This window comes from Scomber japonicus, chromosome 9 (genome assembly GCF_027409825.1).
Source record: "Scomber japonicus isolate fScoJap1 chromosome 9, fScoJap1.pri, whole genome shotgun sequence".
Taxonomy (NCBI): domain Eukaryota; kingdom Metazoa; phylum Chordata; class Actinopteri; order Scombriformes; family Scombridae; genus Scomber; species Scomber japonicus.
This window is the reverse complement of record NC_070586.1, coordinates 19,534,918-19,552,756: the sequence shown is the minus strand read 5'-3', so window position 1 is coordinate 19,552,756 and position 17,839 is coordinate 19,534,918. Positions and strand designations below refer to the sequence as shown.

The 17,839-nt window shown below is 38.8% G+C and overlaps 1 protein-coding gene across 2 annotated transcripts; it reads left to right on the top strand.

The window, feature by feature from the left end:
- Positions 1 to 490: 490 nt before the first annotated feature.
- LOC128364810 (mothers against decapentaplegic homolog 4) lies at positions 491 to 11,557 on the top strand. 2 transcript variants are annotated; one of them, XM_053325426.1, is made up of 10 exons: positions 491 to 662; positions 2,863 to 3,305; positions 3,690 to 3,864; positions 4,573 to 4,827; positions 5,941 to 6,048; positions 6,140 to 6,190; positions 6,622 to 6,805; positions 7,609 to 7,777; positions 8,477 to 8,615; positions 9,074 to 11,557. In XM_053325426.1, the coding sequence occupies exons 2-10, from the start codon at positions 3,066 to 3,068 to the stop codon at positions 9,283 to 9,285; spliced, it is 1,533 nt and encodes a 510-aa protein (XP_053181401.1). In that variant the 5' UTR covers positions 491 to 662; positions 2,863 to 3,065; the 3' UTR covers positions 9,286 to 11,557. The 2 variants fall into 2 exon arrangements, with proteins under 2 accessions (XP_053181401.1, XP_053181402.1); XM_053325427.1 differs by lacking the exon at positions 491 to 662 and adding an exon at positions 2,141 to 2,328.
- Positions 11,558 to 17,839: the final 6,282 nt, after the last annotated feature.

The window sequence follows — 17,839 nt, the reverse complement described above, 5'->3', positions numbered from 1 at the left end:
TGTGAATAGAAGCATTAAATTGCATAAATTGCCAACACTCTTTTTACACAAATGCATTTAGAAAGTCTTCAAATTATTAATATTTATTAATCAAATAACTCTTGCATTGATTTGCTGCGAGCAAGTTCATATAAATAGTCATATTTTCTAGCTCTGGGTGCTAAAGTGATTGCAGCTAATGTTTGATGGTAGACGTTTCGATATCAGTTGGTATCGATTTATTTCAGTCGAATTGAGTACCCAGCCAGCCCTAATCTTATTTTATTGCACTGTGACTGAGTTCATTAGTTTAGTACCTGTAATGCATGAGTACTTGTAGGCCTGTACATCTTTAGTCTCCAGTGAATGTCAAATTAAAAATATCTAATTAATTACTTAACTGTGTGAACACATCTGACATACACCCGTCTCTTTTTCACCCCCTTTTTACGCATGCGCAACGCGCCTTTGAAGGAAACTAGTGAGAAGTGAGTGAAGTGGGTCAAGACTGCACACGAAATCTGTGTCACTGCGCTCTGGTCCGGCGGATGTGAGGATACACCTTGAGGACAGGGACGTGTTGACCATGTCTTTTATAAACAGCAGATGAAATTCATGCAGATAATCGAGGAGGCACACAGGATCTGCACGGTAACTGTAGCTGCCACACCAGCTAACTCCAGGTGAGTTAGCTTCAGCTGTTTACATCGCTTTAATTAGTCTGTAAAATAAACGGTCTCCTACATGTAATAATGTTTTCACAGCCACGCGAATGTCTTCTGTTTCTGGCTATCAAACAAAATGGTTAATAAATGATTGTGCTGCGGAACTGGCAAGAATAAACATAGTAGCATGCTACGTTAGCCGCTATCACATCGGTGCTAGCTGATGTTTTTAGCAGCAGGAAGAAAGCGAGCACAGTATATCCGGTTAGGCTCTTCAAAATAAAGCCTTGAAAGGTTTACATTAACTTCAAAGACATGACAGCATTAAACATTGAATATATCAGTTACAGGGAATTATACTTAATACACATGTTACGAGCATGTGTTTCACGTATTTATAGTTAGATGGTGTTTTATTATCGTATGAATTTGCTGTCACAGACTAAAATCATTTTTGAAAAATAATGAATTTAGTCACAAGTGGTTTTGTGGTTAGGGTAGAGCATAGGCAGTATTATCTGAAGAACACAGCCTTCGACTCTTACAACTAATTTAGTCACATAATCATAATTGCCCTGCTACTTTCTTCTACTGCACTTAAAATGACATTTTTGAAAGAACAAAATTATATTGATTTGTTTTGTTTGGTAAATATTTCTTAACATCATTGTTCCAAAAGCAAAGCCTATCTCTATATTTCATTTAATTCAAGTGGTTAGGTGTAGATCAATTAATCTGCCTATCATTTTCTTATTTAATAGAATAATTGTTTTTTTTTAAATGTCAGGAAATTATTAAAAAGCCCCCCAAAAACCCTAAATTTGATATACAGTATCAGTCAAAGGTTTGAACACACCTACCAAATTTCTTAAATGACAAAGTGTGTCCAAATATTTGAATGGTACTGTATGTCAAAATGTTTGTTTTGACTTACCAGAAGGCCAAAACCTAAATGCAGTTAGATTACTATCAATGAAGCCTAAGAAACTTAGTAAATATTTACATATGTAAAATTCAGGACGTGGTGTATTGTTGCTTTAAAGAAGATAAAACATGACAATTACCACTTATCTTTGTTGTTTTGATAACAATGACAAATACAATAACTAGAACAATTTGTATTGTAATTGGCTTTGGGCAAGTAGATCTCTGATGCACTTGTAGTGCCGAAAAAATCAATCACTTATAAAAATGGCTGCTATTTAATTTTTGATCAATCCTCTAAACAGTTCATTGACACTTTATTGTCATTCTAATTAATAGAAACCTTCTTTGAATCACTGTTTATTTTTTTGAGCTTTGGCTTGATATAATTAACTTAAATATTCGTCTAAATCACGTTTTCCAAGTCCAAACTTGTGACGGGATGATATTTTTAATATCTATTTCGCGCTTCAAAAGTTTCACCCTTTATTTTGAAGCACACACGTGCTCACTTCCGTTGAGTTGAGTCAGTTTGCAGTAACTTGACGCGGTGACGTAACGGCAGCCAGACTGGCGCCGCTAGGCTGCGTTAGCCGAGAAAAAACGAGCTCAAAGTTTATTTTTACCTCTCAATTTACAGAACCGGGTTTTTATCAATTCAGGTGCATGTGCAAAAAATGGAACTACATCATGTTGTTGTGTGATTGATAAGCTAGCGTTAATATTATAACAACAACAGCAGCTTTTAGACTTTATAACGGTACAGTTCATGTTTTCTGCCCCAAATCAAAACAGAAATGTGTGTTTTTTTTCGGATTTACTGAAGCTCTCAGCAGTAACTGTCCCAACTTTCTGGTCATTTTGGAGGCTGTAGTTTGATACTTTTGAATGGCATTGCTCTGTACTGAGAGGTCTCACTACTTATGTCTATTAACTGAAGCGGACAGAGCTGCAGCGATAAGTCAGTCAAGAGAATATTTATCACTACTTTTTTATCCAATGTGAACTTTTTCTGGTGTATTTAGTCTTCTATAACCATAAAGTAAATATCTTTGTGTCAGGGACTGTTGGTTGGAACAAAAGAAGACAATTAAAGATGTCATCAATCTGCAACATTCATCACCATTTTATAGACCAAATGATTAATCAAGTAACTAATTGATTGATTATTGATACATTATAGCCACATCCCTTGTATAATACAATATCATTAAATCACAGAACCACTTCAGAATTACCATAAAAATTAAATCAACACCTCTCCTAAAACGTGCATGTGTACTTCTCTTCTCAGATCCTTTCCTCCTGATGCTGAGAGGTTCACCATCACAGATCTGTGTCAAGCACAACTGAATCGCTTGTTGTCATCTCCATGATTATCCTCTTCGCCGTGAATTCCTGATGGTGTGTTTCATGGTGTAAACAACGCACATACTTCTCCTGGGTCCAAACAACACCCTCATTGTCCTTCTCAGCAAGTCCAGACGTGAAGTCAAGATGTCCATCACCAACACGCCTACCAGCAACGATGCATGCCTGAGCATCGTGCACAGCCTGATGTGTCACAGGCAGGGTGGCGAGAGCGAGACCTTTGCCAAGCGGGCCATCGAGAGCCTGGTGAAAAAGTTGAAGGAGAAAAAAGATGAGCTGGACTCGCTCATCACAGCTATCACCACCAACGGGGCTCATCCCAGCAAGTGTGTAACCATTCAGAGGACACTTGACGGACGACTGCAGGTGGGACGACACTATTATCTGAATACATTTTAGATTCTCTAGAACAAAAACATGATGGTGGTTGCCAACATACATGTAAACAAATGAGTTTTGCTGAGTTCAGATAAATAATATATCTGTTAAATTAGATTTTTTTGAGTCTGCTCTATCCAAAGTAAACAAAGCACACCGCAGAATTAGATTCTTATCAATCGTAACATTGAACAGCGAAGAAAAGAAACATGCTATTTATTCAAATTAAATGAATTTATAAAAATGTTATATTTTGCGTGTTTGTTCAATTCAATTCCAATAATTGACTTAATGCTAGCAGTGACCTCAGCTGTCAAGTAGGTGAGTTGACACATTTATTTAGCTTCATCCTTTACCACACGTTGTTCCCAGGTGGCTGGACGTAAAGGTTTCCCGCATGTCATCTACGCCAGATTGTGGCGGTGGCCAGACCTGCATAAGAATGAACTGAAGCACGTCAAATACTGCCAGTTTGCCTTCGACCTCAAGTGTGACAGTGTGTGCGTCAACCCCTATCACTATGAGAGAGTGGTGTCTCCTGGCATAGGTGAGTAACAGGGAAGTTTTCCTTTGAAATGTTTAGGATATTGTGTATATGTTATAAGAAACTTTCTGTGTCAGTGTTTTCTAGGGATGCATGATCATATTGGCACATCATCGTTATCAGCCAATATAAGCTTCAAAATGAAAATGTTTTAATGAAAAAAAAAGGAACATTGCTGTTGATATGACAGGCCAATTGGTTGCCTTCTCCTCTCACACCTGGCTGTGCTTTCCACTGCGGACTGTTTCACCCTGATGGTCCCATTGGTTCCTCCACAGGTTCCACTTCACTCAGCTGCCCGATAGACCTGCTGCTTCCTCTTACTTTAACCTGAATAACAAACCAGGGATAGATGCCCTGGTTTGATCCACACAAAGAGCTGAGGCTCTGCTAGTGACCCAGCTAGCCCCAACTTCCCTTGTGGATCCAAGCGGAGCACTGAGCCCCAGTTTATTAAAAAGGTTAAAAGTGGGAAGAAGCAGCAGCAGGTCCTTCAGGCAAAATAATCCAATATCGTGCATCCTTAGTGTTTTCAGTTCTCTTTAGAAAATATGCAGCATTAATGTAAAGTACACACAGTTTCTAACCCTAACCCTACAGTTCTATCTTAGTATACTTGTTATATAATCTTTAACAATTGATTTTATTATGGCTTAAACTGAGCTTAATGTGAACTCACAGTGGAATGTCATTTCTTTTCTTGGTCCATAGATTTATCTGGACTGACACTGACCAGCTCTGGGCCCAGCTCAGCACTGATGGTTAAGGATGAGTATGATTTTGACGGACCGCAGAGTCTCCCCTCTATCGACGGAGGGCACTCCATCCAGACCATTCAGCACCCCCCATCCAGCAGTCGCCCAGCCCCCTCTGAGTCATTTGCCACCCCGAACCTGCTCCCCCCTGCCGAGGCTTCCACGTCTGCCTCGACATCGTCTTTCCCTGCCATCGCTGCTGGATCAGGCAGTAAGATACAGTTCATTCTTTTTTTCTATCTGTGTATCTTTCTGTCATTCTGGTTGTTTTTAGCTCCTTTCACACATGCAATCTCTCTGAAATAATGAGGAACATTTCCTGCACGGGGTCATGGAATCAATATTCAGGGAAATCTGTACCACCAGGTTCCCACCTCAACATTTCACTGCAGCTGTGTTGTGAATGAAAGCAGTAACATTACAGGGAAAAGCATGTAACGGGTCATGTCCATCTGACGAAAGGCGCTTTCACTTAGAGCGAGCGAACCAGTCACAAGACTTCGCTGAAGACGTATTTGTAACTGCAACACATTTACAGTTGATCCTGCCAATTCTTACATGGGTGATTTGTCTTGTAAACTTGTTGAATATTAAATACATTACAAGAACATTGGCACTGAACAAAAACAGCTCCTTGCCTGCCATGTTTCTGGAAATAGAGACATCTTTGTGCCTCATCTTCTTCTTCTGTTGAGTTGCATTATAGCCATCTGCTGAAAATCACTAGCAGTGCCTGAAAGATGATCCCAGTAATTTACCAGGAACTATGGAATTATGTTTTTACTATGTGTGTACATTAATACCTGAAGTATGTATCTTTGATTGCTACTTACAGATTGTATACAGTCCTTTTTAAAAGGTAATTTTGAGTTTTGATGAGAATGGGTTTGAGTTAATGCACTAGAAATCATTTCAGGGTATTTGCAAGTCTTAAAAAGTCTAAAAAAAAAAGCATTATGTTTACAAAAGTCTTGAATTTTATCTACATAAAAAATCTTAATTTCCTCTTGCCTACCACATGTTGGTTGTAAAGTGTCAAGAGACAATATATATTTAAGCTGTTTAATGTCTCAGTCAGCACCATCAGACCTGTAGCAAACACTGTCGCTTCTTCTAGCTTCAGTAGTGTGGAGGCTCATTTACTCAGAATGGACAAGTGAAGATTTTAGCAAAAACTTCAATTAACTAAAATAAATTGATAATCTTTCATTGGTTAATCAATTTATCTATTTTAGGCCGCTCATGTTAATTACTATTGTTGCTAGGAAGTACAAAAAAATGATGAGTCCATCTGACTCCCGATCTCTTTTTTTTTTTTTCTCAGGTGCCAGCACAACCTGGTCTAGGAACAGCAGCTTCACCCCCAGCATACCCCACCACACCAACGGTCATCTACAGCACCACCCTCCCGTGCCACACCCAACACACTACTGTAAGTACACACTGTTACTACAGTACTTTAAGTTATTTCATATTTTTTGCAAAGTAGGTGATAACTTACTGTGACTCACTCTTTCTCTCAGGGCCAGTTCATAATGAGCTCGCCTTTCAGCCTCCCATATCCAACCATCCAGGTGAGAAAACACACACGAACATAAACCAAAGAAAAAATATGTTAAACAGGTCAATAGATTAGACGAAGAGTATCTTTCTAGCAAGTTGCTCCTTTTCAGCAGCTTTTATAAATTGCTCATGTTTAATAGGTCCCAAGCGCGATTGCCTCCATGTTAACTTTTTATTGGCATAACAGCAGATTTCCTTTTATCACAGTATTGATTGCGTTGATATTGATGGAAGTGATTCCAATTATGATTGCTGATTAATGGTTTGTAATTGCACTTTCATAATGTGAAGTGTTGCTTGTTTTTCATAATTTGTTATCTGTAACTTAAAACCAAAAGTCAGAAAAGTTAAATGAGCTGAGTTGATGAGCGAGGGGCAGCACTGCTGTTCATTTCCAATTACACCATGCAACCACCAACATCAGCTTCTGCCTTTGTTTCAGCCCCTGACTACTGGTGCTCCATCGCCTATTTTGAGATGGATGTCCAAGTGGGGGAAACATTTAAGGTGCCCTCTTCTTGCCCCATTGTGACTGTGGACGGTTATGTGGACCCCTCGGGAGGAGACCGCTTCTGTCTGGGCCAACTCAGTAACGTACATCGCACCGAGGCTATCGAGAGAGCGAGGTAGGTGACCCAGATACCCACAATATTTATAGCGAGAAGATTCAATCTTGCTGCTTATGTACTTTCTGAAACATTGTAGGGAAAAAATTACAGCAAATTTCTTTTTACATTGAATGAAAATACATGTCCACATCAATATATTCTACACAGATTAGACTACACATTAGCACAATATCAGACCCATCAGCTCGTCAGCAGAAAGAAATTACACAACAACACCCTCATGATACACGTTGTTCCTTTTTTTCCCTTCCTGTTTATTTGAAAGAACCCTGTGAATTTTAACCACTATAGTGCCAATGTAGAGTAATGGGCCTCCATATTGTTTCTTTGTCTTATTCTACCAGCATGTGCACAAGGATTCATGAAGCGAGTACAGGGAGAATGTGATGCTAAAAGTATTGTGTGTGTGTGTGTCCAGAGTCTGATATTTTGCATTCCTCCACTGTTGTTCAAAAACATGTCAGTGAGTCACACTGCTGCACTGTCTGACTCACTTGACATGTTACTTCGCCCCTAAGACAAAAGACAATGATTAGCATCATTCGTTTCGAAATGGCTCCAAAGACTAATAATAGCACTAATAGTTTCAATCTCAGGAGAGACGTTGCATGCGAGGGGAATGCACCTCTGAGATTTGTTGAAAATAATAAATATATAGATAATGATTGGCTTTAATCTTTAAACAAAACAAAAGTTTGCTTACCATTAAAACCTTTTTATAGGGTATCTTTATTACTTGATTAGCTGTTCCTCCCTCTCTGTTTCCTTTATTCCTCATGACTTTTCTCTCTTTCCTCCAGGCTTCACATTGGAAAAGGGGTCCAGCTGGAGTGCAAAGGTGAGGGAGACGTATGGGTGCGATGCCTCAGCGACCATGCAGTGTTTGTCCAGAGTTACTACCTGGACAGAGAGGCAGGCAGAGCCCCCGGAGACGCTGTTCATAAAATCTACCCCAGCGCTTACATCAAGGTAAGAAGATGGGTTTCACTCTGCGATATGATTATACCACTGCTATGACCTCATGCACTTTAAAAAGAGGACATCACTCAGGGTTGACATTTCAGAAAATGTTCTCTTGTCTCTCGGGAAACTGCTGAGTGGAAGTTACAGGCATCCATTTCCACGTCATCTCTTCAGGCATTTTGTCCCTCACAGACATCAGTTTCATACAGTGGCTGTGTGTATTTCATGGTAAATGGACTGTACTTTCAGCACTATTCTAGTCCTTCGACCACCCAAAGTGCTTTTACTCTACATGTCACATTCACACACACATTCATACACCGATGGCAGGAACTGCCATGCAGGGTGCCAAACTGCACATCAGGGGAAACTAACATACATTGTTGGCACAGCTGTTGGGAGCAATTTGGGGTTCAGTATCTTGCACAAGGACCCTTCAACATACAGACCGGAGGAGCTGAAACTCGAACCACCTATCTTCTGATTAGTGGACAACCCACTCTACCTCCTGAGCCACAGCTGCCCACAAATGTTACTCATGCTGCCACAGTTTTCCATCTTTTCCACTCATATCTCTCAATCATGTACATACATCCTCACACAGCTCAACTCTTACTGAGGTTCTCTCGGGCAGCCTATGGTGGTGTTCACATTTCTCCTGTACAGGTGTTTGAACAGTGTTTGAACCATCTTTTCTCCTGCTAGGTGTTTGACCTCCGTCAGTGCCACAGACAGATGCAGCAGCAGGCTGCTACAGCTCAAGCAGCAGCAGCAGCCCAAGCAGCCGCTGTGGCTGGAAATATACCTGGACCTGGCTCAGTGGGAGGGATAGCCCCAGCTATTAGTAAGAACCAGTAGCTGCAGATCCACATACACATTCAAACACACAGGCAATGAGAACAAGTAGACGAACAAGTAGTGGTTGATGTAAATTTCACTGCCAGTGAGCAATGAGTACGACCTGGGTATTTATATATAAAGAAAACAAAGAAATGTTTAGACTGATGAAGACTAATTAATGGAATAAAAACTTAAAATGATCAATGAAAGCCCCAAGAAAAAAACTTCAGCTATTAATGACTAATCAAAAATGTTTGCTAACTAATTTTTGACACTTTTTGGTGCATCTTTCTTAATTCTAGTTATTAGGAACCACTTGGAATCACAATCAATTTGATTTTTGACTCATGATTGTAAAGAATTATCAAGCTAATGATATTAAACCAAGTTCAGAAACACACCTGTTAGAGTCTCACACGTGCAGCATAACATCTATCTGACTGCAACTCCCTCTCCTTTCAGGTCTGTCAGCAGCAGCCGGTATCGGAGTTGACGACCTACGGAGGCTGTGTATTCTCAGGATGAGTTTCGTTAAAGGTTGGGGGCCCGACTACCCCCGCCAGAGCATCAAGGAGACACCCTGCTGGATTGAGATCCACCTGCACAGAGCTCTACAGTTACTGGATGAGGTTCTGCACACCATGCCTATAGCAGACCCACAACCTCTGGACTGAGCTCTTTTGGACTGCGGCACCACATTGCAACATGCAGTGAAAACAGAAAGTCTTCCTCAGTGAAACGGTTCTGGATGGATAAGCCTGTGAAGCAGCCGTGAAGCTGTGACACTGAAGCTTTTCCCTGTGAAAAAAAACAGCTTTCAAGTGTGTTTGCCGCACTTTCGTGCACTGTGGCCCCGATTTGTGACACTAAAAAGAGCCAAAACTATATATCAAAGATATCCTCAGCTATATTTTTGATAGATGGTTTAGATGTGTGATGACTGGAATCTGAACTGTAGGACTTGACAAAGATAACTACAGTTATAAAACACCAACACACGCACACAGACAACCTGCAGATCCCATCAAACTGGAATGTACGCCGACTACTCTGCGTCCTTGGAGTCCACAACCATCAACTACTGACAGGTGTTAGATTTACTGAACTAGACAATGATGCCTGAGTGCTTTACAGCTGTGGGATGAGATGCTGTTCACAGAGGTCCTTTAAATCCAGTGCACCAGAGTGCTGCTGGTTTTCTGTTGGGTCAGTTTTCATTGAAGCTGTTACAGACTGTTATACACCTGAGACGACAGATGAGTTCAGTCTGGCTGAATAGAAAACCAGCAGCACTCTGACCATAAGGATCATTGCTCAACATCACGCTGTCAGCTGGCTTTCAGCCACTGAATGGGACTGGGGACAACCCAGCTGGATCAGTGTCCTGTGAGAATAAAATGACACGCACCATGCCTACAGAGCATGAGGCTCTGTACTGAAACAAGGTCTAGTCTAAAACTACACACTTGTGTGTTTAAAAGATAGCTGCAGGTCTGTGCCTGGTGGGTGTCCAATGACAAATCTTTTTCCTCTTCTCTATTAAACAAGATTATGGAGCTCTTCGTGGAGGTTTTAGAGCAGATGACAATTTCTCCACTTATGCAGGGTTGTTTTTTTTTGTTTTGTTTTCTTGGATGCAACATACATTAAAATCAAAATAACCTATTAACAGTTTATCTATCCTTACTGGCTTTCTATGATCATGTTTTTGGTTCATATCACTCACTCCAAAAAAAAAAACAAAAAAAACACACAAGATACTCTTTAAAGTGGTCTTTCACCATTAGTCGCCTCCATCTGTTTCAGGTATAGTTACTGTTTTGGAAAACGCCCTCTTTTATGCTGCCAGAAAAATCTCAAACGCCTTCTGTGAGCTCGTTGCCTTTTCTCAAGTTCACAGAGAGCAAAAACAGCTGAAAAGCTTTTGGTTTAACAAGATTGAAGTAAGACAGTGGAGAGGAGGAGACCGATGTCAGTACGAAGAACAGGGTTTATTGATGTTTTGCTCTTGAGGCAAAGCAAAGTATTGAATGCTCAGAAACATACTGTAAGTCCAGTCTGATCATGAGGTCAGATATCCAGTTAGCTGCTGGACTTGTTGAATTGGATTTTTAAGGTATTTTTAATCAAAATCTCAAAGAATACCAGACCGTCTCTCCTCACCATCTTAAATATCTTATGACTTGCAGCCCACTTATATACTACTTGATCCAGGTCTCTTGTGTATATACTGACAGATGAGAATCTAAGACAGTTTCCCAGCAATATTGATATATTTTCTTGGTTTTATTTTTTTTACTTTTATTAAGTGATTTGTATTATATTTTTAGCACTTTACATTTTTTTTCTTGTTTCTTGTTTTAACTCAATAACCATAATTTTTGAAGTGGTTGTCCTGCGATAAAGAAGTGAATAGGTTGGTTTATATTTTATTTAGAGTTGTGAGCAGAGGCAACATTGTGATGCATTTGTATTGATAACACATGTAACACTAATAAGCCACCTTAAGGAAAAAAGAAAGGAAAAAAAAAAGTTTTTTTTTTTTGCCCTTTTTACTCTATAAGCATTTACACATGTGTAGGGTTTATTTTGGCTCTTTTCTGTTGGATTTGCTGTCTTTTTAATCCATGTAAATAACTTTGTTTTTGAAATGCATGTCAATGTTTGCATGAATGTAAATGGGAGATAGACCCCTCCATTCCTGCCCTCCTTTTAAAAACGACTCCCCCCTCACTTCTCCTGCATTACACACTGAACTGATCTATCACAGGAGAGCACAAAGCAGGAACTATTAGTTATTTTGCTGGATTACAAAACCACCAGCATCTAAAAGCATGCAGAGGGAAGCCACACAGTCATAATTGGTATCAGTGATGAGGATCATTTGTATAAACTCAACTTTGTAGCAGCCACACTTCAAAGCTGCATGTGTGTCTGCCAAAACTTAAATTTTATAGAAATTCAGTAGCTTCATCAGTTAATGTGCAGCTTCTCCTTGAAACAAACTCCCTCTCACAGGTGGTGAAACGGATGAGTGAAATAATTTAATCACATCACATCTCCCCACCTCCCCTCTGCCCGAGCTGCATGTGATCATCAGTTGCACTGTTTTTTAAAGTTATTGGTAATAGATTTCACAAATTGATTAGGAATGAGTTGTTGCTTTACTCCCTTCAGTTGTGTCCCACAAACATCTGCTCATGCTTCTCCACACTGAGCTGCCATACAGTATTTTTTCTGGTTGTCTGTTAACATAGCTATATAAAAAGTTGTTTTTTAACTAACTATATCCCTAAACAGGTGTGTATCTTTTTGAACGGTGCTGTCTTGTAACAGGTGAAATAGAAAAGGATTAATTGGATTTGTTCAAGGTTTTGCTGAAAATCTCAGATATCTGTTTTTTTTTCTTTTTGTTCTCTCTGATATTCAGTTGAAAGTTTTGTTATTTTAAAGCAAATTGAAGCAATGGCCTCTTTCTGCCTTTCTTTGACCATTTCACTTTGAACAGTGTTGTTTAAAAAAAACGGGTTGAGTTTTAACAAGTATATCTTTAGGATTTATTCACACAATTATGCATCTGATCAAATGGCAGGAAACAGAATATTTTCTGATTATTATGTCACTGAAAGAAGTGATGCTGAATTTGTTAGGAGAATTAACCTGTTCTATTCTGTTGTGCTTTAAGGTGGACAGATGATTTTATAATACTTGCAGTTATAATAGGAGCCTAAAGACACAGCTCAAATGGGCTGATGTTGACTACTATGACAGATTGCAGATATCAATTTTACCTGTATTTCTTATGTAAGAGTCTATAATTAAATATGGCCTGATATTCTCAAACTGGTGACCTCTTCATTTCCTCAAAAAGGTAATATGTTAATGAGGAGAAAATGAGTAGAATTTAAAGGCTGCTGTAGTTGATTGCATGTCTACACAGGTGTTTTCACTTACTATCGCTGATCAGGTGGAAGTAAGGCCACGTCAAAGCTGTCCTTACTCAACAGGTGAAAGTGAGCCAGATGTCAATGAATCACAGATGATGTCTAATTGGGCAACAAATTGAAAACACCTGCGTGGTTGGAGCTGGGTAAGCAGGGACCTCAAACCATTAGATTGACCAAAAGCTTTCTGTGGCTTTAAAAGAATCACACTTGGATAAATGCAATTTGTGTGAGGGTCAGACAATTTATTTAAACCATAAACAAAAGAGAACTGACTGCCTGTAAAAAAATTTTTTTTTCACATACATATACAGATCACCATGGCTTGATACTACCAAGATACTTTCAGTGCATTTCTATGGCTAATCTTGAACAATCAGCCATTTAAATGCCTGTCATGCTCATAGTAAAACACACAGGTGATTTTAATTATTTTGGCTGATTAGACCTTTCATTGGGAGTGTGTGTGTGCGCTTGATTGACATTTACCTCAGTTTCCTGTTAGCATTGTTGCACCTGTGTGGGCGGGCATATTACACCTTTATCTTTATTAGTACTATGAGGTCAGTCACCTCATGTAATAAACTTTTTCACACACAGTTGCTTGTAGTAGTAGTAGGAAATGCACATTAATGATGGCTCCGTTCTTTTCCGGTGTCCAGAAACAGTGAGCCAGCATGCACAGGACCAGGAGCCTAAAACTGAAGCACTAAATGGTCTGTACTTATATAGCACCTTTCTAGTCTTTGCAACCACTCAAAGTACTTAACACCCATTTACCCATTTACACACATTCATACACTGGCAGGAGCTACCACGCAGGGTGCCAACCTGCTCATGTTGCCCAAGGATACATCGACATGTGGACCGGAGGAGCCAGGAATCAAACCATCAATTTTCCAATTGGAGGACAACCGCTCTACCTCCTGAGCCACAGCCACCCCGCACTATGACCTATCAAAAGACCCATTCTGTTGTAACTCCACAAACATGTAACAAGTTAAAGTCTATTCAACCGTAACTGAAAAAGCAACTCTGACTTTTGCAAAAATACAGTCACATTGTCTATCAATCATCTATCATCAAATCAATTTTCCAACTAGACTATCATCTGTTCAGATTCCAGCAGCAAAAATCTAATCTAATGTTTTTGATGGACTCAATCCTAACCCCTCACTGCAAGCTAGCGTGCCCTGACTACTGATGGTGATCTGTAATATCACACTCAGTCTTTATCATTAGTTGACACAAGCAAATGGATTTAAATCCTGTTTTCATGCAGATATGAGTTGAGGTCAACCTGTCATGTTAATATTTCCACTAGCAGCTCTATATCAGTGCTCTTCTATAGCTCTTATCACAACTAATAATGAACACATATAGAACCAAAACATGAAGGGTGCTGCACAAGGTTATTATAGTTTAGAAATTTTCTTTAGTTTTTATTTTTATTTAGTTTTTCAGTTTGCTTTTTTATTTCAGTTTAGTTTTAGTTGGTTCATCAAGTGATTTAGTAGTTTTAGTTTAGTTTTTATTTTGAGGAATTGACTAGTTTCAGTTCAGTTTTTATTTAGTTTTAGTATTAGTCTTAGTTTTTCAGGTATTAAGAGAAAGCCGTGACTTGTAGAAGCTGGAAAGGATGAAAGAATGAGTGACACCAAATATGGTTTATCATCAAGTCCTTTTTAATTTCATTCTTTAACCACGGCTGCTGCAGGACAGGAAGTAATAGAGGAAGAAAAAACGACAACGAAAACGAAGCTGAATTTATCTGCAATTCAGTTCAGTTTAGTTTTAGTTACTAACTAACTTAGTTTTACATTGTTCATTGTAATTTTCATTTAGTTTTCTTTTTTTTTATTGTAGTTTTTATTTTGATTTCAGTTAACTAAATTATTTTCTCATTGCTAGTTTTAGTTTTAGTCTGTTTTCATTAACTATAATAACCCTGGTGCTGCATCACATATTGTTCTTTTCAACACTTGTGTACTTCAAACATAAACCAAAGTATTTGCAGCCAGTTGAGTTCTTGTAGGGACTTGGTCTTGAGATAAAATCTGTAACCTCAGCCTTTTTTCACTAAAGCAATTTGCAAGCACTGATTACAAACACATAAAAAATGACTCATTTGCAAATTGCAGACATATTTAGCAAGACCTACAGGATCTAATACGTTATGTCCTGTTGCACAGATTTGGTGAAACCTCAGCTTCCTGACAACAAACATTACAACACAATTTCTCCACAATAAATGAATCACAGTAGTCCGACGTGGCTTTAAATGAAACCGTCTTTATTAAGTAACTTTAATATCAGAAAAATAAAACTCTTAAATTCTCTTTACAGCAAATATATAATATCAGTGCTTTGGCCGCAATAACTTAAAAGGCCGTTATAAAATATAGTCTGCTTTTAAACTCCTGACTCAATTTGAAGAATTTATATGCCATAAGACTCCCCCTACATATACATAACAAAAGTGTAGTAAAATTAGCAAATATTTTGAACTGTTGGTACAGCTTAACAATATATGTATTTATATATAGATAATCTAATACATTTTACAGTATACCTTTCTTAATTTGGTGGCATACAGACGAGACAGGCAGCTTGAATCCTTGGCCTTTGTACAGTTGCAGTGTGATGTTTTTACATTGGCGGTACATTATGAAGACATGCTCGTGATGCATATTCCATTTCCACTAAGTTAAACGGCAGCTATCAATACTATTATCATCATCATCATCATCAATACTGTAAACTAATAACTAATCTACAAGCAGATAGCATTGACACCCTCCTGCAACGTTTCTGGGTTTCCAGCTCTTCATTCACTTAATCGCTTACAGAAAAGTTAAAAAAAAAAAAAAAGAAAAAAAAATTAAATCTTATTGTAAACATTTTAATATAGATATATGTATATATTTATGAAATGTAACAAAATAAAAATAAGTTCTATATATTTATCAGTCATTAACAGTAATATTATATAATACATACACAAAAAAATGTCAATAGATTCATGTCAATAATCTGAGGGCCGACAGTGTATTGCGTTCCCTCCGAGAGAGAAAGAGAGCAAAAAGAGATCGACCCTTTGGAGAGAAAAAGCCAAACAAAAAAAGGACGGATAGAAGACCCGAGGGGGGGGGGGGGGGGGGGGGCAGAAGCAGATGGGGTGTTTTTTTTTTTTGCACCTTTGGGACTCGTTTGGTTCCATTTCCTCAAGTAAGCTCGATCATCCGCCCGAGAGACAATATTTAAGAAACAGAGCTCAGCAATGAAATGACTCCCAAATACTGTTAAGAGCTGGAATGCTGGAGGGATTGTAGTCCAACATCCACACAGTAAAGCAACAGTATTGACCTCATGTAGTGTCGGCATGGTCCACGATTAAATCATTCCAGCTGCTTCCCCTTCAAAATGTCCGTTACACATTCAATCCTGGAAAACAAAGTCTGGGGACACTGGTGTATAAAGCTAAAAGATTTGAGATGATTTCCACCAAATTGTACCTTTCCTTCACTTTTCAGGCAGAGGAACGGAAGAATTAACACAGTGAAGGGGAGGGGGGAGGAGGAGGAGGGTGGGGGGTTGTTTTTTGAGTCCCAGCTAGTCAATAGTGTGCAGATATGGGGAAGACTGTGCTTTGTAGGGCACAGGAACATGAGCTGATGAAACACAAGAAGTTAAGTGTGTACCATTAAAACAAAGCATCGATGCATTAGAGCAGACTTAGAAGGTTAACCCCCGACTGAAATGTAGCAGAACGCTGCAAATAAAACATAAGAGATGTGTCTGTCTACAAGTTAAAGCCCAATATTGTTTGAGCTCTATAACAAGAACCCGATGAGTTTAATCTATCTAGTGCTTCCTTGAGCTGTTAACATACTGAGACGATTTTTGCATAGGCCTGGTAGACGAGACTCAGTGCTAAATGAAGACGAAGCGAAGCGATCGGCTGGCCTTCATCGCTAATTTTGCATCCCGGTGGAATTATTCTGCTGGCCGCTAACCAACAAACTGACACAAAATGTGACGAGACAGCCACAGGGTCGCGCAGAACATTCAAGTGAAAGAAAAAAGGATATTATTGAGATGGCTGAGAAGTCAGAAGCCTGACTGTACAGTACAGGGAATTGTTCCAGATAACAGCCGCCTTCGCATTTGAGTTTCACAGAATATCAGCTGTTTTGGATCCCAGGTGAGGTTTAAGTACTAATAATTAAGCATACTTAATACCATCTACAGAAGTGACTGCAATACAGGGGAGGAGGAATGTTACCAAAAAGGTACGAGCTGTGCATATCTTTCTGGCTGAAAACCAGCAACATGGTTTCCCAAACAAGGATGCAATCAAGGTAAAAAAAAAAGAGAAAAAAAAATAGAGAAGGAAAAAATATGAATCAAATAAACTAAGCGGGAGTGTTCGGTGTCAAAAGAATAAAACAAAATAGGTAGTAAATACTTGAAAAAGGGCTCTCAAACAAATAGGAAGCATAAAGTATAAAAACATCCCTGTGATATCACCTTTGTTCCACCAAGATGCATTTAAGAGACTGAACTTGGACAAATACATTAAGACTTCCTGTCTGTCAGCTTGTGTTCTTTCGAGCCAGGATCTGGATTTGTAGATAATGTTGTTAGTAATTACAGGCTTTCCAAAAAGGCCACAAGTTTGTTTGTTTTTTAAGACAACAAAAGCAACACTGCGTCCACTCAACCTGTTGTTTTCTTTTTGTTTACTCAGAACGGAATTAGGCACAAGTTTATCGTAAACAGTAGAAATGGAAAGCAACGTGGCGATACTGGTGCGGTCTAACATCCTGGTACTCTACAAAAAAAAAAAAAAAAAAAAAAGGAGTTACCCACTTGTTAGTTCTAATTTGGGAAATAAAGAAAAAGTGACGCCACTGAGGTAACAGGAAGTTGCCATTTGGAGTGTGACAACTTTTACAGTTGCGTGTTTGACCCATTAGTTTAAAAAAACTCAATGGGTGTGTTTGCATGCAAATTGCAGATAATCAAAAATTCTAACTTGTGTTTTGGAGCATGTAAACATATCTTGTTTGAAGAAGCACGGATAGACTTCACTAGCCTGATAATTATAAATAGTATCTGGAATAGAGTGGCATTTGCCATGGTAATGTAGCATGTATACACATATATATATATATCCAGTTTACTGTAGGCATTCAAATTCTATGGTATCATGAGCATACTGCTATTCATTTTAATTTATACATATTCATTTTTGGGTCTCACTATATGTAAACATGCTCAT

Coding starts and splice junctions, on each gene's coding strand:
- LOC128364810 (XM_053325426.1), top strand. CDS start 3,066: ATGTCCATCACCAACACGCCTACCAGCAACGATGCATGCCTGAGCATC. Junction 4,828..5,940: donor CATCGCTGCTGGATCAGGCA/GTAAGATACAGT, acceptor TTTTTTTCTCAG/GTGCCAGCACAACCTGGTCT. Junction 7,778..8,476: donor ACCCCAGCGCTTACATCAAG/GTAAGAAGATGG, acceptor TTCTCCTGCTAG/GTGTTTGACCTCCGTCAGTG.